Here is a 26,559-nt window from a genome sequence, read left to right as displayed (position 1 = left end):
AACTTCTTTCTTCTGCTCTTTCATAAACCACTGCCAATGCCAAGTGACTCCTCCCAGTGAAAAAACTCTCTGCCAAATCCCCTCCAGTAACATACTTGTAGCAACAGGCAAAGGTCACTTTTCTGTTTGAACTTGTAGTTACATTTCTTGCTAAAGACTGCTGCCCTCCAGAGATAATTTCTCCAAAAAGTTTGAAATAATTTTGTTTCAGTTTGGTTTATTTTGTGGTTCTGATATGAAGCACTTAAAATGATACTTTGTATTGATCTAGAAAAATGACATGCAGGTCATATAATGAAAAATGTGTAAAATGGAAAAATTCAAGTCATTGAAAACCACGTAGAAAAGGATTGTGTTCAGTGAAATTTGGGGACTTATTTATGGGTGTGTGCATGCATATGTATGTTCACCTAATGCTAACCTCCATTGATGTTGTACCTTGTTTTTTGTGTTTTTTTTTTGTTGTTTTTTTTTTTCCCAGCATATTTCCTTTTTTTTTTAATAAATATTTGACTGAAGTTTTTGCAAGAAAATACGAGAACCTGGAATTTAACTGGAAACTGCCCTCAAGCAGAAGTGACTCTGACACTGTTTGTTTGCCAAAACTCACATAGTTGGTGGCAGGGCTGCAGAAGGAACCCAAAATTTATAGGACTTTGCAAATACAAACTGGCCAAATAGGAAGCTGTGCCTCCAGCAAGGAGGGTGGCCTGGTAATACTGACAGGGATCCGCTCTGTGTGATGCTGCAGAGTCATGGGACAGGGGCCAGAAATTCCTCTGAATTCTCAGTTGACACGAAGTCTGCACTTTCTGGTCTCTCTCCATTCAGCTGCTAATCTGTAGCCCCTTCATAAGAACATGTATCATGACCTAGTTATTTCCTTCCACACATTTCTGAGGGAGAACTTCATCCTGGATCATGCAGTGGACGATAAATTAGGGATAAATTAGGGATAAATTAGGCCAAAGTCAGTATTTAACCTATTGGAATGATCTCAGGGCTTTTCTTTTCCTATCAATATCAAGGGGAACAAGGTCAAGTTTCATTTAAATACTTCTTCAATAATACATTATTCTCAGGATTTGTCCTTCTACAGTTTCTTAGGTCCTGATACAGTCTCTGTTTGGAGGGTTAGATAGGCTAATATATTATCTACAGTGGACGTTCCAGACACAGTCTGAAAAAGCAACCTATTAATTTCAGTAGTAAAATAATTAAGCAGTCCCAACTACCCTCAAAATCCAGGGTCTAAACTGGTTAGAAAAACGCACATGCACATTTAGGGGGAAAAAAAGAAAACGAAAAGATTACCATAATATTGAACAAAGACATCAAAGCATGGCACTGTAAGAACAATTGTAATCAGTGAAAAGTACTTCAGACTTTTTCTGGTGTTTTGTAGTAAAATGAAAGATTGAGCAGAAGTAGTTAATTGACACACTAGCTCTTGAAAGTCAATATTTTTCTACATCTTTCACTTCAGAAAAAGGCAGATTTTCTTTACATTGCACTGAGATTTGCCTTTGCAACACAAACACACAAAATTGTTAATATTCGGAAAGAGTATTTAGAGAAGAGACAACGGGAAGAGAGAAGAGTACTTAGAGAAGAGACAAAATTCATTCTCAAAATGCAAAAGTGGACCAGGTTGCCCAGAGAGGTCGAAGAATCTCTGTGCCTAGAGGTTTTCAAAATTCAGCTAGACAAAGCCTCGGACAGCCTCATCTAACTTTGAAACTAGCCCTGCTTGCAGTAGGAGGTTGGACTAGGCTTCCAACCTAAACTTTTGTGATTCTAGCATTCTAAATAATCTGTATTTAACAAATATGTCCATAATTAAAAGGAGAGGTTTTAGGCTGGAAGAGGAGAATGTTTTGTTGTTCAGGGAGTGGAGCTATTTTTCATGAATCATGTTTTTTTGGGGGGCTTTGGGACAGAAAAATTATTTCAGATCACCTTTAGGAGAGAGCAGAAGTCTAACATTTGTGATTGATTTTAGTCATCGGCAGCAATCACTTAGGCTGCCGCAGCAGAGATACTGGTAGTAAAATCTTTTAAACTTTTGTGCTCTGAATGTGCCAGCAGTGTTTGAAGGTAAATCCAGCTCTACCCCTAACATGTGTTTGTAAACAAACCAGCTGTGAAAATTGTGCTTTTCTAAATCCTTTTGAGGTCAACTTGCTAAGTGTTTAAAAGCCACTTCGTAAGTGTGGAGGGAAAGAAAAAATAGTATTGTTTTTTTTTTTTGTGTGTGTGTGTGTATTTTAAGCTATTCATATTAAATGCTTGTTTTGGTGGGATTTAAATCAATTCTGAGTACAATTTGGAGTACAGCCAATTTGGAGAAATCAATTTCAACTTCTGCTGTCAGAGCAGCCACCACCCCAATAACAAAATCTGTTGGGAGCTCTGAGATTATACGTAGTTCTTGTGATGAATGGGCTACTTTCAGGACCAACAAGCCTTCTAAATTCCCAGACAAGTCAAAGTGCAGTTTGTATGAATAATCGATACCAAGCTATACAGAGTTTTAAATGTGTTTCAAAAGCTACAGAACTTCAAGGAAAATTTTACATGGAGTTTCTTAATTCCTTTGTATTCTTCCATGTACCTAGATCTAACTCAATTCTAAAAAGAGGATAAGAACAAAGAAATTTGGAGAGCATGTCACTACTGTAGAGAAAGAGTAGCTAGCAATAGTGGAGTCCTTGAGTCTGAGCTCCACTGAAGCCAGAAATTGCAGTTAGTGACTAATGTGGCCCAGACTTGGGGGAAAAAAAGTTAATAAGAATAATGAAAATATTTAGCTAATCACTTTAAACTGTAAAGCTGACTAAAACTCGGTCTTTTCACCCTGTGAAATAACTATAGTGTTGTATACTAAAATCATTTTGTACTGTATGGGTAATGAAAACTACCCTTAAAGTGGAAGCAAATTATATTTAGAGTGTGAAGACGCTATAAAGAAAGACCAAGTGGTGTTCGGCATGCGCACCGTAACAAACTGCAGTGAAAAGCACGATCAAGCCCATAGCTGTTAGAGATAGGTTTTCTCCAGAGGCTTAGCCTGTGCTCCAGGAGATCATCAAGAGTATTTTGCCACGTAGCTTACTTTGGTTAATTGTACATGTATTTTTAAATGCATTTTTCTTAAAGCTTCTGGATTTGTTCACTGGCTGGCGTGGGTGGTCTCAGAGCAGCTAAAATACATGATGGCTTTAGAATATCACAGCAGGGTCTGCACCTCATCTACTACTGAAGCCGAGGAAAGTTGTGAGTGTTTAAGGGTACAGGCTTCAATATGCAATAGGTTTGTCTTTGTGTAGCAGCATAATCGTTTGACCAAGGAAGAAATGGCACATACCACAGGGTTTGGACAAACAGAAATGACAGTTGCAACAGAGTTCAAATCTTGTTCGGTTCCCAGAGAACAGATACAAAAATTTCTAAAAGAAGGTCCCCATAGTGCAGGGGTTTGCAACCTGTTTTTTTTCCTCCATGGTCTTTTTTTCCAGCACATGGGAGCCACTCGCACCTGTACTCTTCTTTGTTTTGTTTTGGGATTCTTGTTCAAGCAATCTTAATCCAAATACACCTAAGAGTTAGCATGTAGAGTATCAAATCACTCACTCTACCTGCCTCTAACCTGTTAAACCATCTTTGTCTCTCTGCCTCTGATATTCCTGTCAGCCACTTACTGTTTTTACGGTAAAATTCTTCACACAGTTATCATATCTCATGATATGTTCATACAGTGCCTGAGAGCAGAATCCTGATCTCAGCTGGAGGTGCCACGGGCTAACCCCATATAAATAACTGACTACATGCAGTGTTGGGCTGTGAATGTTTTAATATTAACTGCTGACTCCCAACACTGTACAACATAGTTCTCTTTCTTCATATCCTTCCTTACAGTTGATTTGTGTTATGTATCTGTTCACCAAATTTTAATATATAGTGTTAAATGAGTAACAAGAAAACCACAGAGAAGCTGAAATGTTGCTTATGTAGCAGTAAGCACATCTCATGATCTCACAGTGTTGCAACCCTGTCCTCCCATACCCCCTCCTTTCCCATCCCTTGTATGGTGTCATCACGCAAGCTCCTTGGGGCAGGGATCAGTCAGTTTTATATGCCTATAAAGCATCATGCACACCTACTGTCTGGAGCTTTATAAATAATTACACATTAAAAATTATTTTAAAATAAAGTTATTAGGGATGCTAAGTCACATGCTCAAAGTTAGGTAACATTAATATTAAGGCTGTCTGGTTAACCTTAGTTTCCCCTCTTTAACCTTAATTTCCCCCTCTTCTGTGCAGTATGATAAAGTCGCTAGTTAAATGATCATACTCTTTTGTTTTCTTTCTAAGTTTCAGACTCAAATAATGGAGCAGTTATACAACCATTTGCTCTCAGTTTGAATTCTCTTCTGGAGACAGGACTATTTAATTTCCTCTTCTTTTTTCTATCTTACTCATCATACTAGTATCCATGTACCATGCAGACTTTAATTAATTTCTCTTCACAGTACTCATGTGAGATGAAGAGGTGGCATTATAAGGAGAGGTGATGCACAGAGTCAAGGCAGACCAGTGACCAGTTAGACCATAAGGACCCATTTTTTCAGAGGGCTGAGCATTCAAACAGAATTTCATGTATTAGGGTGCACCTCTCCATTTCCTCCAAACTCTGTTCTTCAAAGACATTTAACCATTTTGCCAGAAAGAAAATAATAGAATAATCATGGGAATGTTATAAATTGTTGTATTTGGACTGCCACCTAGCAAAGATATATTATTACTCAAAGATATGAGCAACTGAAATGAGGATTTTGTAAGGGCTCTTAAGAGTAAGTCATTCCACCAGCCTCACTAAGGGCAGTAAAAACACTTTAAAGTACAAAATATTTTTTAAAGTTTAAAAAGGTTTTAAATTTATGATTTTTTTTAAGTATTTTAAAATCTAAAGGGAACTAGCCAGTTTTAAAGCTAAATAAATGCATAATGATAGACGGTGACTTGTCAGGGACAAAAAGATACCTTCCAGAGGTCTAAAAAAGGGATTTTCCCCTCCCTTGAGTTCCTGTGTCAGTAGCCATGAAGGAGGATTATTTTTTCACGTACAGCTAATTGAGGGCACGGGGTGGGGGTGGGGGAACCAAGCGGAGATCAGTTCATGCTCTGGATCTGGATAGGGAGAATCCTATTTCCTCCCTTTCTCTTGGGAGAATTTGTTACCTTTGGCTCTGGTTGTGGTAGCTGGAGCTATGGGGAGGAGAAGGAAAAGAGTCCACTTTGTTACCAACCTGAGAAATACTCGGCTGTTTGCTACAAAACTCTTCGGGTTTTGATGAGTTAGATTTAAAAAAATGCTTGAAAGGATAGGGGTGGCTGAACTTGTTCTGCTTAATTTTCAGCCCATTCAAATTCAAATGTTACAAGGTTTTGTATTCCACTTGGGAAGGACAGGGGGGAAAGAGAACTTGGTAGCTGGAGAGAATTTAATGATGAAGGAGGTCAGAGGAAGAAAAAGTATAACCGTGAGTGGCAGAAGGCAATCAGGAAGGAGAATAGCACTGCGTATGTAATATATATACATTTGTGTGCACAAACATGTCCTATATAATTACATGTCACTTACAGCAATCTTAGAGAAATATGGGAAAGTTTTATTCCCTCATTTCTCTGTAAGACAGGCTTTGTTTTAGCTGGGTGGGCATGTGTTTAACTTTTTTGAAAACAGAATAAATGTGCTTTTAGGGGGAGAAAGGAAGAGAAAGGGTTAAAGTGACAAGGAGAACTTCAGGGATGAAAAATTACTTAATTAAGACCCAGATGTCTGACAGATTTGCAAGCCTCTGCTTCTTACATAGTTTTGCTAATTTCCTTCCTTATCTCTGGCTTTCCCTTTCCCCTTGTTCCAGAAAACTCTTTGGATTTGGATATTCTCATGCACTTTTCTGCTGGCAGATGTTCGTGGAGGGAAGGTACTAATGATATTACAGTTAAGTAATAGATACTCACAGTCATTATACAGCAAGAATCCAGATTAGCCTTTCTGTTAAACTCATCGGCTTGTAAAATGCTATGTACTTTGGAGCTGTATAATACACTGCATGTTAGGAAGCAGCTTGGGTTGCTAAAGATACAGTGCTGACTTCCAGCAGGGAAAGGCTTTGGTCCGTGCTCTCTCTCATATTTTTCCTTGTAAACCGAGAGATGTTATTTAACTTTGCCGCACCATCTTTTAACCTGCAGTGTTATTGCACACAGGTTAAGTTGCTGTATTGAGATTTAAGTCGAGCTAGTCCACTTTCCTGACTATTTCTGGCAATCCTATCTGCCTGCGGGCTTTCCCGTTGAGAAGCTGTTGCCAGAGGATAGTGCAAGGAGGGGGAGCGGGGGCATGCTTCCAGCTGTACAGCAACTGCAAGCTGCTGCTTCTGCAGCTTAGGGGAGGACCCTGAAGCATATGAGACATATGTCTGGGGCTCTAGAAGCTTAAATCATCCCACTATGTAACAAGCTCAGAGATTTCTAGCATTAAGGATATCAAAACCACAAAATGATACTATAAATAAGCAAAAGCTTTTTCATTTGCTTTCTGTTAAGGTTTTTGACCAGTAGCCATGGGGAGGGACTGTAAAAGAACCGTAAACCTAGCTGCTGATGAAAAATTACTTCATTTTCCTCCTTCTCTATATTTGCAAGTTCTTATTTTAACCAGGTGTTATGTCTGAGGACACTACTGGACCTGTGTATTCTAGGATGTGAAAACAGATTAATTAAATTTCTGATTATTTTTATTCAGCACAAATATAATTGCAGCCTAAAGACCATTGTAAGTATGATGCAGTCCCACAGAGCTAGAAACAGAACACAAACTGAAAACCTGGAACAGAAATGATACTTGCAACTTGTTCTCAAAAAGCATGTGCAGCTATTTTTTTAACTGCTTGTTGAAGAACACAAAAAGCAAGGTTATGTGGCATTCAACAGAATATGAACATGTACTTTTTCCTTTCCCTAGTTCCTGCCACTTTCAGAAATCTTGTATGAAAGACAACTGATGACTTTGTTACCTAGCCAGTCTTAAGTGGGATGTACTTTCCAGTATTTTAACAGTCTACAGTATGGCATTTTAACAGGCTTTGGTCATACAAAGCTAGAACTATTAAACATTATGTTCAGGTTCACAGGAGGTAGCAAAGAACCTCCTTGGTCAAGTCATAGCTTCAAAGACCAGAGAGCCCACTACTTATACTAACTGCTCTTCTGCAGCCGTTCACAGCTTCTCAACGGGAAAGCCCGCAGGCAGATAGGATTGCCAGAAATAGTCAGGAAAGTGGACTAGCTCGACTTAAATCTCAATACAGCAACTTAACCTGTGCGCAATAACAGGTTAAAAGATGCAGGTTAAAAGATGGTGCGGCGAGGTTAAATAACATCTCTTGGTTTACAAGGAAAAATATGAGAGAGGACTTCCTCAAAAGGAAATAGAAAAAAAAAATCATATAGCCTAAGAAATATAAATAATGGAAAAATGGACCCTAAGATTTTGTAAACTCGGCTACTCTGGAAAATAGTTACCTCCAGTTTTTAAAAGTACTTTGCTGCATCAATCACAAAAACAAATACATAAGCACTTTGAGATACCTTGATGTCATTTCTGACCTGGTTGAACACAAAGTCATTTTCAAAAAGGATGTACTTTCAGCCCTACTTTCTACAACATAAAATCACTCACCATCAGTCTTTTCTTTAACACCAGTTATGATAAACCCCAGGTAGAAGCATTTATCTTCTCAGCATTTATGTAAGAGGAGACTATTGTTGATCCATTTTGAAGAGGACGAATCTGGATACATTCAGCAGGGTTAAACTAAATCCCCAGTACCCCACTGAGAAAACTATCGGAGAGGGAAAGGAGCCAAAATGCTCCAAAGGCCAGTCTGGAGTAACCATAATACCAGCCTTCCACATCCCTGTTAGCTGCTTAAGACACATGTGAGGGGCTGAATGCTCTCCTGTCCATTGAACTGCCAGCCTCACAGAAGCCAGTCCTTCCCTGTGTGTGCTCGTGCACTGTGGGCCTTTCTGGATTTGCCTCTGATTTACAAGGTCTCTGTCTTCCCTGCCCAGCTGGTAACAAATTTATAGGAGCCATGTTCTGAAGTCTTGATATAGCAAGGGTGGTACAAAATGAGTGAGACTTTGGGGAAGCATTCAATGAACTTGAGAAACGTGTACTGGTCTTCCACCTCCAGCAGGGGCATGGGTATCCCATCAGTTCCTTCTTGTCTGCCAGCCCCATGCAGATGTCTTGCATGTCCTACAGTGTTTCAGATGGCACTGAGTGTCCCAGCTGGACAACAACTGAATCTCTTCCTCAATTCTTTCTCTGCAGTTTATATAGCTCCATGTTATATTTTCTCAGTTATGCTGGGAGTCATGGTCTCTACCCGTAGTACCATACGGGAAGCTTTCCAGAACTCCTGAGAAGTGCCCAAAGAGACTTCAGTCAGTTGTGTCATTTGCAAACCCCCAGATAAAGCTGCTCTCAGTAGAACAAAGTAGCAGCTTCTCTCATTGCAAATATATTGTCTTTTAATGCATTTCCAGCAAGGCTTATCACAGATTTTCCTCTCTTTTTAGAATGTAAACTTTCTCATAAATGTCTGTCTCCCGTGGCACTAATTTGACAAAATGCTGCCGTAAGTTTCATTTTGTCTCCAACTGCATGAATGACTGCCGAGGAGTAATTGTGTATTGTAGCCTGAGCTCAGTGGAGCACTAAAGGCTGTAGTTTAGTACTCACTTTGCTCAGTTCTGTGCTCCTGCACAAATCTCAGCTAATCTACATAAGCAATAAGTGAGCAGGCTTCCAGTAACCGTGCAAGTTTGCCTTTTCGAGCTTGTGCTGAACGCTCACCAGTGGTGTATTTTTAGCACCTCACGTTTTACCAGAAAGGCAGCAAAAAGGTTATCAAGTTCTTCCCTATGTCAAAAAAAAAGTATGTGTGAGAAAATGCCATTGGTAATGTTTATCCAGAATGTAAAACGTAGGAATAAGTCCTATATTTTTCTTGGATACTGGCCAAAACTGAGCTGTCAACAAAAGAAAAGTGTATAGCGTTAGAAGGGAAGAAGTCTGAAAAAAATAAAAATCAGAGGCCCTCTTGTTTTCCTTTCCAAATGCTGTTGTGTGCAAGAGTCTTTTCAAGCATATTTATAAACCATGTGAGCTACTGGAAACTACCAGACTTTCACCTCCTGAAACACGTATCACATTTTAAATTCCCAATGCTAAGAATTTTAAGAAGGGCTCTGCAATTAATATATACCTTTTGGCTTGCTTTTTAGGTGCGTTTGGAGATGAAATGAAAATAGCTCTTTTAGGAATTTGGAAATGCACAAGAAAAGATCTGCTTTTTCTGAAGCTCTCTCTGTAAAAGAATAAGAATCCTTTCGTTTTCACTGCATTGTTCTCTTTCCTTCAGAAAAATTCTCTGAATTGGATATTATTATCCCAGTTGTCTAGATAAGGAGATTGAAGCAGAGATTGAGAGGCAAATTACGTATAGTCTCTGCGTAAGTGCACAGAGGATAATAAAAGAAACCTTTGCTGACTGTTGTGCCCATCAAGGAGAAGATGATTTTGCTATAAGGAGTCTTTGGAAGATTCTCCCTGATTGATGTGAGAAAAGAGCTGGTCAGTCCGATGAACCCAAACCATCTATTTGCAACATTAGAATCCCCGTTCTGTCCCTAAATATGTTTTCCTAGATAAATCACCCATAAAATCCTCAATCCAATTGTTTTCATTATTTCCTGGAGAAAGCCCAATACCTATAACCTTAGTAATACAGATTTTGCCTGTGTTGAAGAACAGTCAGGCAAGAGACAGAAAGATATGATCAAGTACCAAAACGTGGTGAGCTGGCACAGCCTTCATGAAATTAGGTCTAATTCTGTGATAGATAGGGGTTTACACATGTATCTTCCAAGATTTTTCTCAAGTGCTGTAGCCTGAAGCACCTTCTTCACAGTAGCTTAGAGAAAGGGTCTCAGTGTATGTCAGTAGTTTGCTTCCAACTACACACAACTATCCCACAAGACCATCTTTTTAAAGAAGAAAGCAATATTTACCTTCCATGCTGCATATTGTTTATGATGCACAGTTTGGATCATTTTCCCATCACAAATGGTTTCTTTGAGTTTGCAATTAATTGGTTTTAAAATGCGCTCAGAAGAGCAAGTATTTTTTATTAATTTTATAAAACTTTTCACGGCAAAATCAATATGACATTCAGGTGGTTCATACCTTCTGCCACCTTAAAGTTGAGAGTTTTGTTTCCCAGACTTCGACCTCAATCTGAATGCTGCAGTAAGCTTAAATCTTTTTATCAGTTTGCTCAGATGAATGATCTCATTGATCTCTGTGCGTGTGTGTGTTCAGGGTACAGTAGGACTGCTGCCTTTCAGCACCCATTGCTTCTGTTGGTGACTTTGGCTGAATTGTGCCACCTTTCTCTTAATCCATCACGGGGAAAACTCAGTTTGCCGTGATCCTGCACTATGAGCCTGAGCATCATCAGTTCACATCAGCTTCTGGGGATATTCAGGGCTTGTCAAAGCTCGGGTCAATGGCAGATGCTGGAAGAAATGATATTCTATGGCAGCACTGCGTCTCTTCCTCTGTATTTAAACAGTGAATACAGATTTCTGTCTCAGATTCTAATTTAGGAAACCATTTAGGCATATATGTAGCTTTGCCACCTTGATTTCATCCCAGTGTAGGAAAAGGAATCAGGCTCCAGGACTGCTACCGAAGATGCAAGGAAAGGAGAGGTAAATGAAAGGAAACAAAATGAAATAAAATGAAATACCTGATGCTTGAACATGTGCTTCCAATTAGTCCTGTTAAGAGCAAGAGAAGACTAAAGCAATAAAATAGCAAAAAAGGAAGCTACACTGTTAGAGATCATTTAAATCAATGTCAGGTAACACCCATGAATATTTATTTGGTAAATTCTTCTAAAGGGTAGTAGAAAAGTAGCATTTTTTCATGTGATGTTCAGCAAACTACCAAAAAAAAAAAGTCATGTTTTTTTATCTATGATATTAAGGGCTTGATACTGAAAAGGGCAAAGTTGCTTCACCTGACCAGAGTGTGTTAGGTGTGGTTGGAAGGGAAAACTATTTTGTCAATAAACTAATCACATGGGCAGAACTTAGAGGCAGTGTCACAGATGACAATGTTTTAACTTCAGGTGAGAAACAGGTAGCTAGAAAAAATGAATCGTCCAACATAACATCCTGGTTTCAATTATTTAGATAGGAAAGCTCTGCTGGTCAAGACTTTTCTTCCTAAGAAACAGAAGGTCTGTTGTGTAACAGGTTGTCATGTGTATTTTTTTATTTTAGTTATTTTTTTGTTAGGACTCTTCTTAGTTTCATCTTCATTTTCTTTTTTCTTCAATAAGCCAAGACAACACTTGGCACTCATTCTGATTTTAGACTTGTTTTAGATCATTGTACAACTTCATCAAAAACCATATAGTTATTTCTTGGCAAAATCAGACCACTCAATATGTTTCACTAGAAACAGCTCTCAAGGGATTAGTTTCTCTTTACTCCTCTCCTCCCTCCCCCCAGGATGCAGAGTGATTGTCTAACAGTATTTAGCTGTATTTATTTTGCATTGCCATGCAATTTTTATTTAATTAAGGTGCAGATTTATTGGCATAGAGTGTGCACAGGATGGCTAGCGGTCTGCTTTAAAATTACGTGGATATGCAAAAACTTTGCCTTGGCATATGTTACTTTTCTGCGGTCCAGCTGAATTGCATGCTTCACAGTGAGGCCAGACCGTTTCTTTGTGACAGGGTGTATTAATCCTAATCTTTTGATCACCAGCACACGGAATACGCTCGGGCATTACTGAGATCCCTCCTAGATGCACGTGTTGGCGTGGTTTGTGTCTCTAAGGCTGCATATTTTTCATAGTTTGGGGAATGAATTTCAGATCCCCAGTGGAGCCAAAGGGGCTGAAATGAGAGCATATTTCAGAGCAACAGTGCAAAGCAAAAAAGCAGGACACACAATGCATTTTTTTTTCTCTTTATTAGCAGCAAAAATGAAGAAATGACTGAAGCTAAGCATGAGAATGAGGATATATTCATTGATGCACAACTCCAGCAGACTTTGGCTGACCTGGATGAAGATTTAGAAGGTAGGGAACTGTGTAACCTCTCAGGTACAAAAGACATAGGCATAGCTGGGAGGTACACTGTCAAACATCTGAGACATCTGCACATTTCTCACCGAGATCACTGGGAGCAACTCGCGGGTCCAAGGCAGAATGTGGCGCACCCGAAGTGGCTGCTTTCCCTTTGCTTCTGGGGCAGCCACTCTTTATAAAACAGCACTGAGTATTTTTCAAGCTGTTTATCAGGTTGTCATTGTATTTTGGTGTCTGCTACTAGAAAGAGATGATCAGCAGTTTGTGGACACATTTTGTGGGCCAAATTTGGTATAATTTCATTGACTTCAGTGACACTAAATCAGTAGTGAATTTAGCTCTCTTTTATAAACAGTACTTCTGCTGTATCTTTTATCCTAGTGAAGTAGAGAAGGGGAGACACTTTGGTCTCCTCTCCATGTCCACACTACATTAGCAGATGTGTGTTGTAAAGTTAAAAATTGAAAAATGCAGGAAGAAACAATGGGAAGAGATAAAATATCATCACAAAGCAATAATGTGCTTCTGTTTTTCCATCTGTGAATACAAACATTTCACTATTAATGGTTTGTCATCAAATGATGCTGAATACTTTTTTAAAACTTTCCATCTTTATTTCAGTACTTTTGCAGTGGACTTCCAATTTAATTTCTGTGAGTTTTCCAACACTGCTTTTTCTTAGCTTCTGTGTTGTAACCCTTTATTTATACCAGCAAATTTGAGAGGAGAGTTAAGCTTCTTGCACAGTGAGGCTTCTGGAGTCATTGGTAATGAAGGAAAATGAAAGAATGGAGAAAAAAATACAAGTACTGTTTCTTTGTTTGCTTGCTCAAGGAAATCCTTCAGCTGGGTTGTTATTACTAACCAGGTCTGGGAAACATAATTTGGAGTTGCTCACTGTTTCTCAGAAGTGTTTCTCCTTTGGAGTCATGTGGTGAAATGTTTATCACTGAGAGAAGTTAGTCAAAGATAAGGTATGAACAATAGATTAAATTCTGCTTTCAGCTGCATTTATATGTTTCCCACTGGCTGAAGCAGGAGGACTGCAGGAATATTTGGCTGATCCTAATCAGCAGCCAGACAATAAAAAGGACCAAGATCTCTCCTTTTTTTGTAATACAGGCATGAATATATTCCTGTTAGTTTTTGTGTAACTGAAATATCTGCTATGGGTAAGTTTGTATTAGCTGTTGGTCTAATTTAAAGTCATATTGCCTAAATATTGCCTATATGTAATATTATATGTGTATTTTGCAGCAATGGATGCTAAAAGTAACTCTGACTCTGAGTGTATCAGTGAAGTGCAGAGCCCACATACAAGAAAAGTTGAGGATCCCCGGAATGTTGCCAGTTCTGTTCCAGTAACAGTCATAGATGATATTCCAGAAGTTACCATCTCTAATTCATCTGGAAACCAAGAGACAAGGGGTTCACAGAACTTACTAGCTGACTCTGTCAGTACAGGAAACTTTACAAATAAAAACAACAATGCGGGTTCCTTTGATAAAGGACACACAGATGTTGGACCTGTATGTAAATCCAGAGACCTACTCAATCAGCAACCATCTGAAAGCGATTTCATTCACTTGCCTGTGGAACAGAGGAGAGATATGTTTGAATCTCTCACATCCTCCTTTGAAAAAAGAAGTGAAAAGAACTTAAGACTGGAAGCCCCACCCAGGCATGGTATGAAGTGTGAGGAGTGTAAATCTAAGCTGATTCCATCTCACTCCAAGACCACAACTGAAATTAGTACAGCAAAAGAGAAAGTAAATCCATATAATGAAGGTAGTAACAGGGAGAGAACTCTGAAAAAAAGTAAATCAGAATTAGAAATCAAACGGCCACCAGCAAAAAAAATTGAGACAGAAGAAGTCCCATCAACACCCCCGTGGTGTCATCGTGCCCAGAATTGGGGAACAAATTACGAACCCAAAATGGGTTTGACAACCTTTAAAGTTGTCCCTCCCAAACCTGAAGTAAAACATTCTGATAGAGGAATTTCAGTCTCCACTGGTGCCATTAAGATAGACGAACTAGGCAACCTTATCAGCCCAAAGGCTGTTGTCAGTAAGAACATACCAGGTTCCTCTACTGGTGAAAGTGAGGAAATTCCTCTCGGGAAAGTGAAGGAATTTTGGAGGTCAAGTTCTGTGGAAAAACAAAGTGATGACTCTGCTGAGCATCTTGCTAAAAAGCCAGCAGTTAACACAAACTCGAAGTCCTTCACTATAAAACAGGAACACAAACCTGTCTGTCTTGCAGCTCCAAAACCTGTAGCACCACAAACTGTTACTTCCCAGGTAGCTGAAAAACAGTCTGAGAATGAAAAGACCAAACCACCTCTTCCAGTCACGCAGTCTCAGGTAAAACCATTAATGGTCCCAGCCATTAATAAAGACAAGGTGGAGCTTCCATTTCTAAAACCTCATAGGAGAACTTCAAGTCAGTATGTCGCCTCTGCCATTGCAAAACACATCAACCTACCTACCTTTAAGCCTGACTCTGCAGGATTTCATGAGAAAGATGAAAATAAGCATGGAGCAGGAGAGGTTAAAACTGAAGCAGAAGTTTCCCCCAAAAGGTGTATTATTGTGTCCAATTCCAGCCCTGTGGAAACAGAATCGGCAGAAACAACAGAAAAAAATGTAAATATTTTTACTTGCAGTCAAAAAGTATCCCACAGGTTCACACCTGGTGATAATTCTGGCATGGAAAACAAAGTAGTTAACATCAGGGCACCAAATCAAGCAACTCCTGCTAGTTTCTATAAAAAGAATGTCAGTGTCCCACTTACTAAATCCTCTCCAAAGGATAACAACGGTACAGAAGATGAGCACAGTTTAAATAGCAAACAAAGTATAGCGGAGAAAAAGACGCGTCTTTTGTTCGACCAGAAATGTGAGACTTTGCCCCGTAGTAATTCAGCCTCCTCTCTCAAGTCACCTGATCTCCAAGTAGTCTCACCCACTTTCAGCTCGTCTTTGCGGATCACTAAATGGCCTCCTGCTGACAGCATGCAAGTTAGTTCGCTGAGAGCATCACCCAAGTTAAATGGTGTGACAGCAAAGGCAGAGTCAGAACAGAAGGACAAACCTGATGATTCAGTTACTAATGCTGTCGGTGAACTGGATGTTAATGTGCAGACCAATATCTTTGGACCAAAGAAGAAGTTCAAACCTGTTGTCCAAAAACCAATTCCTAAAGATACGTCGCTGCACAGTGCCCTAATGGAAGCCATTCAAACAGGAGGGGGAAAGGAGAAGCTCAGGAAGGTAAAGTGGAGACTTTCTTTAGTCTGTTCGTATTGCAGAAACACGCAGAAGTCTGTCAGACACAAGAGGTTTTATAACTGGTACCATTGCTGGGGACCTGGAGTACGCATGGCGTTTGAAAAATTTATAGTAGCAAAATGCAGCCCAAGCCACTGGTGGTTCTCCACATCCTGTATGTTATGCAACACCATTGCTGCTGCACTGCCTAAAAGAGGCAGAGGGTGCATAGATACAGCATGAAGAGGTAATCGAGGTTAGCCAAAGAGCCTAGCCTACATTTCAGGCTGTTATGTAAAAACAGGAACACACAGCACGTAGAAAACTTGTAAAAAACTGCACAAGAAATAAAACTCCATTTTGTATTGCTAGGTGATACCACTTTGCCACTGATTGTATGCTTAGGGGATATGAGACTGAGTCTGTAAGTATGTAATTCCTAACTGGGACCTATGGGTACCCTCACCATTCAGCGTGAGCTCAGGTTGTAAAGCAGGTACAAAAGCAGACAGACAGCAGTTTCCATAGCTTGAATCTGGTACAAGTGCTAAAAATACTTTTAATAGTGTTTACAAAGTATCTCTAAGTAAATATCTAATAACAATCTGAGGTTTATTCTTTTCACATTCTAGGTTTCAGACAGCGCACTAAATGGCAATCACAAGAAACCCTCATATGCTGAGCCAGAGAACGAGCGCTCAGCCCTTCTAGCAGCAATTAGAGGCCACAGTGGCACCTCAAAGCTGAAAAAGGTAAGAAATCAAGATGATAAGTGGTCTCCTAGGTGCAGTCTGTGCCTGCTGAGTGTTTTGAATAAACCTGGAGAAGATGAAACTACAAGTTGTGTTGCAAAGAGAAGACTTTAGGAAGGGAGTGTTATGATACAAAGTCAGATCTGACTTACGCAGATAGCAGGGCAGGGCAGATTCTACCCTCTGCTATAAAACTTCACATTCCTTCAACTGGTGTGCTTTTAACTGAGAAAGAAGTGTATAGAAATCCAAATGGATTACAGTGACTGGAGACATCAAATGTTCATCAAGTTCACATTTTAGGGGTTACTTTTTCTACTTTGTAGGTATGTGGTTAGGTTAATATATTTGCATTTCCTTCCATATACATCCAATTCCAGCTACCTGAAAAAACACTAGGGCTTCTCCGTGCGTGCTGTTTATCTGTTAATATGAGCTGGTGCGTGCAAGTAATTGATGGAAAATTTCAAACACTTTCACCACAGCAGGATAATTCCTTCTGTCTGAAAGATTTACCTAATCATTAAAGCATCTCTTATTCGTAATAGCCGAAGCCTGCATTGTTCTTGCCTTAGTTCACTAATCCAGCCAAGGATGTGTATTTGGCAAGGAGGTTCCCATTTCCCTTATGCAATGACTCAGGCCATTAGCACACATCCAAATAGCTGGCATTAGGTAGAAAGTCTCCCTTGTCTCTGTAAGGGAATTATTCCTTCCCTCAAAGCAGTTCTGAATACCTTACTGCCCTTGCTGCAGATAGGGTGCAGCTTCCTGGAGCTTGAGAGCAGAACATGCAGCGCAGCAGCCATCTTCACGCAGACTTAACTGCAGTCTGCGTTCATGAGGAATAAACGTAGATCTGTGCGAAAGAGGCTCTGACAACAAAGTGGTGTTGTATTGCCACAGAGACTTTTTGGAATACTTTCCTCCCGCAGAGAAGCGTTTGCCATTGTTTTAAAGGAAGTTGCCTAGAAACCGTGCGCTTCTTTTTCACACTCTGTCACCTGTGCTAGTTGAAGCATCGTGTTTGTATGTGTACAGGGTGGGATATAGATGTGCTGTGATGAAAGGGCTGTCTTTTCATGTCATCTCAAATGTTCATGTCTTGTTTGACATTACATTATTACCATGTATTTGTCCGTGTCCGTGTGTGTGTATACAGTGAAGGAATAGAACATAGGAGCTCTGTGAGTTTGGATTATTTGATGGGCGATGAATCCTTTCATTTTTCACTAGGGAAGTGTTGTGCCTCAGTTTCTCTGCAACAGAATACTAATGCATCTACTTGAATACCTCCTGTTTGGCACATGGAACTGAATTTCCTAATAATTGCCAAATCATTTGATTACAAATAATTTATCATGATTATTACTAGTAATGTTGCTAATGGCAAAACTATTTATTGAGGCAGTTGATGGAAAAGCTGGCTTAGTCTGAAAGATTACCTCCTCCCCTGCATTCATTTTAACTAGAATGAGTTTCCAAGTAAGTAATTCATGCAGGAATTTTAGGTTCAGAAATTCTACAGAAAGCCACTTGGAAGAGCAATCAGTTTTGTTCTCAGTCCTTTCACATTGTTCTCTCTGGTCTTTCTTTTTTTTTACTTTTTTCCAGTGTGGCTGAAATCTTTAGGGTTAATATTATTTTTTTTCAATGAAGCAGTGAAATCTTAAATCTAGAAGAGCCTCTCTGTCATATGAGATTATTTCCGTGCAGCGTAGAATGTGAAAAGTAATGAGATTCCTGGGTGGCTACTGCAGCCTTAATATATATTCCTGATTCCAAAACCCCTTGTGGTTGTTTCCAAATGAATACCAAGTCCAACTCTCTGTCTGTTACCTTACATACTTACAGGATGCTCGAGCTCACAGTAAATAAAGATTGAGTTTCTGAGTCAGAGGCAATGCCAAATCCTTGATGCTTGTAATCAGCCCAGCTGAGTGATGTGAGTGAGTAGTAACAGATGTTCAACCTCATGAGCAAACAAAAGTTCTACATGTTTTATGTCATTCAGGCAAAGTGAAATTGGGGTACTGAAATTAAAGTGCATCAAATGTCAAGTAATTACAGTTTAGTCATGCTTGGTATTAACTTCCTCCTTTCAACTGCATCATGAACAGATCTCCTCATTGGCTTCTGAAGAGCTCCAGAGTTTTAGGAATGCAGAACTGTCCTTGCAGAAAACAGAAAACTATCGGGAAGAGCCGTTCTGTAACCCACCTGCCCCTGCTCAGCCACCACCACCACCTCCAACTCAGCTGTCAACATCAGCTCCTAAATTCTCTGCTAAAACTGCAGGTGACCCTGGGGAGGCAAGGCAAGCCCTGATGGAGGCCATTCGCTCTGGTGCTGGAGCAGCAAAGTTAAAAAAGGTAAATTACTTTTATATTTCCTTGTGGATGAAATAAACTGGGGCTGCTGTGCTCTGGGAGCTGTTTGTAAGCCGTGCTAGCCACACATTTCTTTCTGCCATCAGAGGAAAGTACATGCAGTGTTTTCTCTAACTGAGTTAAAGGTCCACATTGTATTTCAAACCTTTGAATGGGTATTAAAACACACTACTAAGGCTAAAACATGCCTGTACATACGTGCAACCCTATGAACAGTCAGTACTTTTTTGAAGAGAGCAACGAGTGCATGAATATCATTTCAGAAAGCGCTCCCATGCCCTTTTCCATTATTGTGAATCTGAGATGATACTGGATGTCCTTCAGACTACGTGAACTTAAGAAAGATCAGATGTGAGACCCTGAAGCAAATTTAGAGATAGATATTCTCTTCCAATTTCAGTAGTGTGTCCTAGACTTTGAGTCCCTACATTTGCACCCTGGTCACACATACTGAAAGCTGTCAGTAAAACCGTGGCTTCCTTTTAATGTCAGTCTGAACTTAATTGTAAATTGGATGAAATGTGTATCACTTCTGTGGTCATCTGTGGGTTACTCAACTCCCAGATGGCTAAATGCTCAGTTGCCTGGGTGTGATTTTTTGGCATAAGTTCACTTATCTCTTTGACCAAAAATTACTCTTTCTAATCTTGTGTTACACTATATTTCTAGGTGAAGAGAAGCAGATTAATTGGTTTAAGTGGAGTTATCTTAATATTATACTGCAGTATCAAAGAACGGACTTTGATCCACAGACTTTAGGGAATGTACAGAAACAGATGCCATTTTCCCAACATGTGATTTGCCTAATGCCAGCCTTAAGTATGTAAATAGGCTTTAACCTTGCTCAGTTGTCCTTTAAAAAAATTCAGAAAAGATGACCAAATTTTAACAATAAAAAGGCTAGCTAAAGAAATCTGACAAATGAGGAATTCCACAGGATCATTCAAAGTGTTACAGTGAAGTTTACATCAGCATACAAAGAGAACTCTGGACGTGCAGTTATTTTGCATGTGAAAAGTTACATCTATACTATGCATACTAGTAGAAGACTGCAAATTATGAAGAAGTAATACTCTAAGTCAGGCATTTGTTTCCACACTTCACCGGTTTACAGAAAAATAGGGCATTTGGACATTCAAGAATACTTCATGTGGTTCATTGATTTCTAGATCTTTTCAAATTCCTTGTTCTTCCAACTGCGTAACTGTTGCAGAAGTCTCTGAGGGGACCTGTACCACTACTCATTTAAACAAGTCTTTATCATATCCTTGGGGATTTACTTTGAAACAGTTGGATGGCCATTGCAGTCCATGAAAGTAATCTTGATATACTGATATATTCTTCTAAACACTGTGCCTGTCTTCTTTCATTTTCGAGACAGAGTAATTTTTTGGTAGTTCTGACATTGAGGTGACAGAACAGTGAATCTCTTATTATGTAGGTCTTTCAGGAAAATAAAAGAGAGCAGCATTTTTTCCAAGACAAAGTAAGATTTTCTTATTGTTGTGCTGTCCTCCATGATATTGGATATGCAAGCTGTCTTGTATATGCTAAAGGCATCATATCACTGACATCTGGTATCCCATGCCCTTGATCACTAATAAAATAAGAATGTCAGATTTCACAAAGAGCTTTCTATCCAGTGTGTATTAATATCTCTCCTAGTTTGCTGTGTTAAATGAGAGCTGAATGCTGATATTTTCCCTGCAGTTGGACAACTTGTGATAGCAAAAATTGAGTTGGTAGAAGTATGTATCTGTATATCAGAGGTTTCTTCCTTTACAGCTGAAGGACATGTCTCCAATGAGCACTGAGTTTTTGGTAGAGAGTAACTAGCAGGTGGTTTTGCACCAGCACCAGAGCAAACTTTTTTTCTTTATTTTGTCTTGTCTGTCCAAGACCTATGATGTCATGACTTGGAGGTGTGAGCACAGAGCCATTTTTGGCTTTGCTTTCTAGAGGATTTTGGTTTCAGCAACTAGACAGCAGACTGGGAAGTTCAGTTCTGAATTGTGTCTGTTTCTCTTTCATTGTCTTCTTGAAGTTTTCTGGAACAAGGGCTTCTGATGGTGAAGTCATTTATTTAGCTAATATTGCAGAGAACTGGGAAGGATCTGCATTGCTTAGTTATGTATGACTCAGTTTGGCCTTATTTATGAGGGGTTATTTGCAATGGAAGTAGATCAAACGGGGCTGTCAGGGCAACCAAACACAAAAAGCAACCAATTGCCTAGATAAGGAGCATCCCAACCAAAATTTGAGCTCTATTAATATCTGTGAAAAGGCAACTCCTCCACTCCACCCTTGATTACACAGCTGTTTGCTGAAGTCATGAACTTTAAGGTTGAAAGATCCACTGTGCAGGAAGGGAGGAAAGAAAGTGCTGCAGGCTGACCCTGCCTTGCTGCGAGTCAGGGTCTGCACCACACAGGCTGTAAGTGGGTCACCCAAAACAAACTAGAACAAAAATAGGTACTTGAGAGAAATGCCAAGTGAAGGTAAGACAGTATGTGCACAGGTCTCCTGGCTGTTCTTTAATCCGTTTCTTGGAGTACTGTGCCTGCTTTGGCAAATAAATCATACTTTGTTTTCAAGAAACGGCTTCTGTTTTATTGCACACTGTTGCTGTCCACAGACTCCTGAAGGAAAATTCTTGAGGGTGCCAAGCCCAGCTGGTCCTCCTGAGGAACATGGTTCATCCCCAGTGCAGTGCAGTGCAGTGCAGTTCGGAGACCTGCCAGAAAGGGGGTTAGATTTCATATCCTACCCAAAGGGAATAGAGATACAAATGTGATGAAAAGGGGTGAACCTACCATGCTGGAAAAGGTTGCAGGCAGCAACCTTTTTCTTCACTTTTCAGAATGGTCTGTCCTGCAACCTGGTACGTGTTTAACATGTCCAAAGTGTAACAGCAAGTCAGGGGAGATGGTGTGAAGTAAAGTCACCGACCAGGACAGATGACCTAGTGCCTTTGGCAGTTAATTGACTTCAGAAATAAAGGCATCTCACTAGCAAGGAGCCTGCTTCCTAGCCATGTGTTGTGGTTTAGCCCGGCTGGCAGTCAAACACCACACAGCCGTTCGCTCACCCTCCCCCCTCCCTCTCCGGGATGGGGGAGAGAAACGGGAAAGTGAAGCCTGTGAGTTGAGATAAAGACAGTTTATTAAGACAGGGAAAATAATAACAACAATAATAATAATAATAATAATAGTATTAATAGTAATAATGTGTACGAAATAAGTGATGCGCAATGCAATTGCTCACCACCCGCTGACCGATGCCCAGCCTATCCCCAAGCAGCCGGCCCCCCCTCCACCCCGGCTAGCCACCCCTATATATTGTTCAGCATGACGTCAGATGGTATGGAATACCCCTTTGGCCAGTTTGGGTCAGCTGTCCTGGGTCTGTCCCCTCCCAGCTCCTGCTGCATCCCTAGCCTGCTCGCTAGCAGGACAGAGAGAGGCTGAAAAGTCCTTGGCTTGGTGTAAGCACTGCTCTGCAACAATGAAAACATCAGCATGTTATCAGCGCTCTTCTCATTCTAATCCAAAACATAGCACCCTGCCAGCTACTAGGAGGAAAATTAACTCTGTCCTAACTGAAACCAGGACACCATGCAATCTACCTCCTGCACAAAGGACAGTTAGTCACTAGGGGAAATAAACAGCTGATCTGAGACCAAATATTGGCTAATTCTACTGAGTCAGGTTAGTAGAAGAACGGTAACACCTGAGCTTCTAGTGTTAAAAGTGAACTGGTGTTTTCTTTAAATTGTCAAAGAACTTTTTGTCACAAGTTCATGCAATTAAGATTCTTATGATTCGTTTTTAAATATTTTATTTCTGTCTCAGAAAATGCAGCCTAATATGGCTAGATTTCTGCAATTCTGTGTATCATTACATGTTACACAGACACTGAAGTATACTTGCCTTGGGATTTACTATGATTATCTGTGGAGAAAAAACATAACTACACATGCAAATAACCCATTAGATGTCTAGCTGTAGGTATAGTTGCAGCACAAGTCCATGCAGGATGGAAAATCTTACCCAACAAAGAGAAGTTATAAAAGTTGCCTGTGCTGCTACACCATCTACTCATATTAGGTAGAGTTGTACTCAGGGATTTGGTAGAAGTAGCACAGCAGAATGTGCCTGCATAAGGTGGGGAAGGCAAGTTGCATATCTGAAAAACAAGCTTTTGCTCATGGAAAAATGATTTCTGTAGACCACTTTTTAACAGTACGTACAAGAGGTACTCTACAGACTTCACATTTCCCAGTAAAGATTAGAGCCAGACATATTTAAGCAGCCTTTTCTAAGTTAACAAAATGAATTTGGCTCTATCACAGTATGTACAAGCATTCATTCCAGTGTTTGGCATCGGCATTTAGTCACATGAGCTCTTGATACGTGCAGTGTATCACTCTGTTGGCAATCAAAGGAGCCAGGTAAGGTAATTACTGCACCTATTACAATAAGTTAGTGCTGTATGCTGGTATAATTTGAAGTTGGTTGCCAGCAAGTAATACATCGATCTGAATTATGGCATGTTCAATGTCTTCCAGGGAGTATGGGCTAGTTCTGTACCTTTATGTATAGCACTGGATTATTTTTCTCATATAATCAGAGGTGTGGTATTCTGAATGAAGAAAGAGTGTTTCTCGTCATTGTTGTCCGTGGGTGCGATGACAGAAATTACAGACTCAAATCCACCGTTGATGTTGTCACTGCTATGCTGGAAATGGGGCAGGAGACCCCACTTAAAGGTTGGCCAAGCTTGATATACAGGTAGTCAAATGAGCAAGTAAAGTGATTCTAGTTCCCATGCATAGTTAGGAGCAGTCATTTGCATGCTGCTACTTCATTTGAATTGAAATATAAAACTTAATTTGAACTCTTCACCTTGCTAATAATTTGTACCATGGCCTACTTTTTTCCCTAAGAATAAAGCTTCTGCCATGGATACTAAGGCCAATATGGAAGGTTGAAACTTAATCGAATACATTATTCCTGTTTAGCTTTTGTGGTGACATTAATGTATATCTGTCTGATAGAATCAAAGCTCAGTAACTTTGATTTTGGAAGCGTACACTGGCATTAAAATTAAGCATATGCGTAGATGACCTGAGGACTAGGAAGGAAGATAAGCATTTGTTTAAGGATTTTCCTGAATTAAAGGCTATGGGAATTTCCTTCATTCAGTCAGGAAGCAAAGTACTCATCAATTGATTTATGTGACCAGTGACAGCTTTCTGATTCTGCATGGATTTGACAGTCAGATATTGCTTGCTTACAGCTAGGGTTTCTGTTCATTCCACAAAATGAAGAAAGTTCACAGAAAAATGTCACCTAATTCTAGTAATAATGTTACTGCAACTATAAGATCTAAGGATATGTGAGGTGTGGGGTTTTAAGCAAGGATAATATAACCTTTTATTAGACCAACTGATACAGCTAGAAAAAAAAGAACAGATAAGCTCTAAGTCTTAAGGAGCTGATGAAGAGAGTAGGCTTGAAAACAGCCCCACAAGAGAATTTTTGGTTAACAATGTCAACAGTTGAAGGTTTAAAAATATCTTGAATGATCATGTGCTTTTCTTTGTTACAGGTCCCTCTGCTCGTTTGAATCATGTATAAAGAACAGGTAATTGGAAATCTAACCCCATATGCACCCATAATCATCATTCAAGGTCTGAAGTGGCAAAAAACATCAAGAAGTTTAGTTTATTCTCTTGTCTACGAGCCAAAATAAGTTGTAGTTAATTTTCTGTGTGTTCCTGCATAATGGTTCTAAGCAAAAAATGTGTTGCTCTGCTGTAAAGCATCTGTGCCAAGGAATTGTGTTTTGCCTCTGAATATTTAAGGTTGCCAATAAACTATTCTTGTTGGCAGGTTAATAAGAATATAAACACTGTGCAGTCCTGTGTTAATACTTAATTGTGTTTATGGGCAAAATAAAAAGGCTTTGCTAGCTATCTGAAAAGTAATACTCATTTCAAGTTGTTAAAAATATGTAACTGTTATAAACTCTTGACTTGCTTCTTATTTGGTTTAGAAAAGGGCTGAAAGCGATCAGGGAGAAAAAAGAGAATAAAGATCTATAGAAAAAATCACAAGAAAAAGGTTATGGTACATTATGAGGGACCTTAATTGTCATAAGATGGAGTCATTTTTTTTTTTTTGAGATTAGATAAACTTCATATCTTTGGTGGAGCTCTGTGAAAGCAGGCAATCAATAATGATTGTGAGACTGTGTCTACTGAAGAGTTACTTATGGGATATGACGTATAGAATACTAAGCTGTACAGATATACCGAACCCTAGTAACGTTTGTGGCACTTTAAAAATACTGAGACACCTTAAGGGATCTCTTTTTGCAACAGACTGTGAAGTTTACTCGTAAGATTTCAGAGCCCTGCATAGAGGTCCAAGGTCTAGAATTCATTCCCGCACTGCAAAAGGAAGTGAAGCTGGTTTGGATCAGTAGTCAGGACTTAGTCCCTTGGTCAGGTCATGCGTAAGTTGGCCTTCTGTTTCCAGGTTGTACGGCTGTTGTATGTTGTCTCATGAGTATTTATAGCAGCATCTTTTTCAAATGTTAACTACTTTGGTAGTTGTTGTTGTACATATTTTGAAAATATTTCATTAAATTGAAATGATTAACTTATAAAAGAGGGATCAAAATGCTTTTTCGTATTTCCTATATCGTAATGAAATGAAGGAAGAGGAAGTTTGTACAAACATTTACACTTTTATAATCACAGACCAGAGTGACGGTAGATTCTTTTTTTTTTTTAGGTGAAATTTAAAATGTATGCCTATGTAATGTTGAGAGCAAGAGCATATTTAGCCATCTGCATTTAATATGACTGTATATTATATATTGTAAAATATTGATGTCTGTTAGTGCCACAAATAAACGTAAAATCAAACCTTACATGGCTTGAAAGACTCTTTTTGCCAAATGTTTTCCGTTTAAGAAAAGAAAGTAGAACTGAAGATGGTCTTAAGCAAACCAGTATGCGGTGTTTGATATCTCAGCTCTAATATAAAATGTCTCAAACAGAAAAGGGCTCGCAGCTAATACTTTAGGAACGCAGTTAGAAATCAACAACTAGAATCAAGGTATCAATTGTATACATTTTGATATTAACCCAGTACTGGTAAAGATCCATTTCATCATTAGGGAAGCTAATATGGTTAGAATTAAGCTCTTCTTTCATGCCCTAAGATAAATAAGATCACTTTTGTTGACTGGTTAGTCTTCTTACACCTTAAAAGTCTTCTCAGTGTCCTTGAGGTACAAAATATTAACATGATAAATTGCTGTTGCAGGAAAGGGTTCGGTCACTCATAAGCTTGAATACTAAACAGATTGTCCCACCATTATCAAGTGCAGCTTCCTTGGTGAGATGCAGTAAGATGGAATTCATTGCAGTTCTTTCTCTTGTTTTTCTTAGTGTTGTCCGAAGGCCCTGGCTCTGTAGCCCTTCATTCCTAATGTCCCTTTTGTGTAATAAATTGTGTAGATACATAGTTTTCAAAGTAAGGGATCCAAAACTGGATTTTGAGATAATAAGATACTCCAGTCTTTGAGACTCAAAGGTTCTCTCTCTGGCTGCTGCATAGGACAAAAGTTTATAAAATATTTATTCTTAGATAAAATTCTGGTTATCAAATTCCCATGGCTAAAAAACTGTAAGATTAAGAACAGCTGCAAGATGAGATGTCACCTTCAGTGTGACAGGAAAAAAAATAATAAAAAATCCTGCCAGCTCACTCAGAGTTCAAGCTGAAAATGGAAAGGGAGTTCAGCCGTCTACAACAAGAAGCTGGACTGGGTGTGCATTCCCTTCTCTTGCTGATGGGAGATGTGTGTGCTGCTAACATTGTC

General features: G+C 39.4%; 1 protein-coding gene across 8 annotated transcripts in view; it reads left to right on the top strand.

Moving 5' to 3' along the window:
- COBL (cordon-bleu WH2 repeat protein) overlaps window positions 1-25,602 on the top strand; it is a 154,964-nt gene extending 129,362 nt beyond the window's left edge. For 5 of the 8 annotated variants that reach the window (XM_040548527.1, XM_040548524.1, XM_040548526.1 and 2 more), the window contains 5 exons: window positions 12,137-12,240; window positions 13,507-15,524; window positions 16,154-16,273; window positions 18,394-18,645; window positions 24,274-25,596. In XM_040548527.1, the coding sequence (XP_040404461.1) occupies window positions 12,137-12,240; window positions 13,507-15,524; window positions 16,154-16,273; window positions 18,394-18,645; window positions 24,274-24,291 (2,512 nt within the window). In that variant the 3' untranslated portion in view covers window positions 24,292-25,596. Of the gene's footprint in view, window positions 1-12,136; window positions 12,241-13,506; window positions 15,525-16,153; window positions 16,274-18,393; window positions 18,646-24,273 lie in introns of all 8 variants that reach the window. The other 3 variants (XM_040548531.1, XM_040548525.1, XM_040548528.1) reach the window with 2 other exon arrangements.
- Window positions 25,603-26,559: the final 957 nt, after the last annotated feature.

This window comes from Cygnus olor, chromosome 2 (genome assembly GCF_009769625.2).
Source record: "Cygnus olor isolate bCygOlo1 chromosome 2, bCygOlo1.pri.v2, whole genome shotgun sequence".
Lineage (NCBI taxonomy): Eukaryota > Metazoa > Chordata > Aves > Anseriformes > Anatidae > Cygnus > Cygnus olor.
The sequence above is the reverse complement of the archived record's forward strand: the minus strand, read 5'-3'. Positions and strand labels throughout refer to the sequence as shown.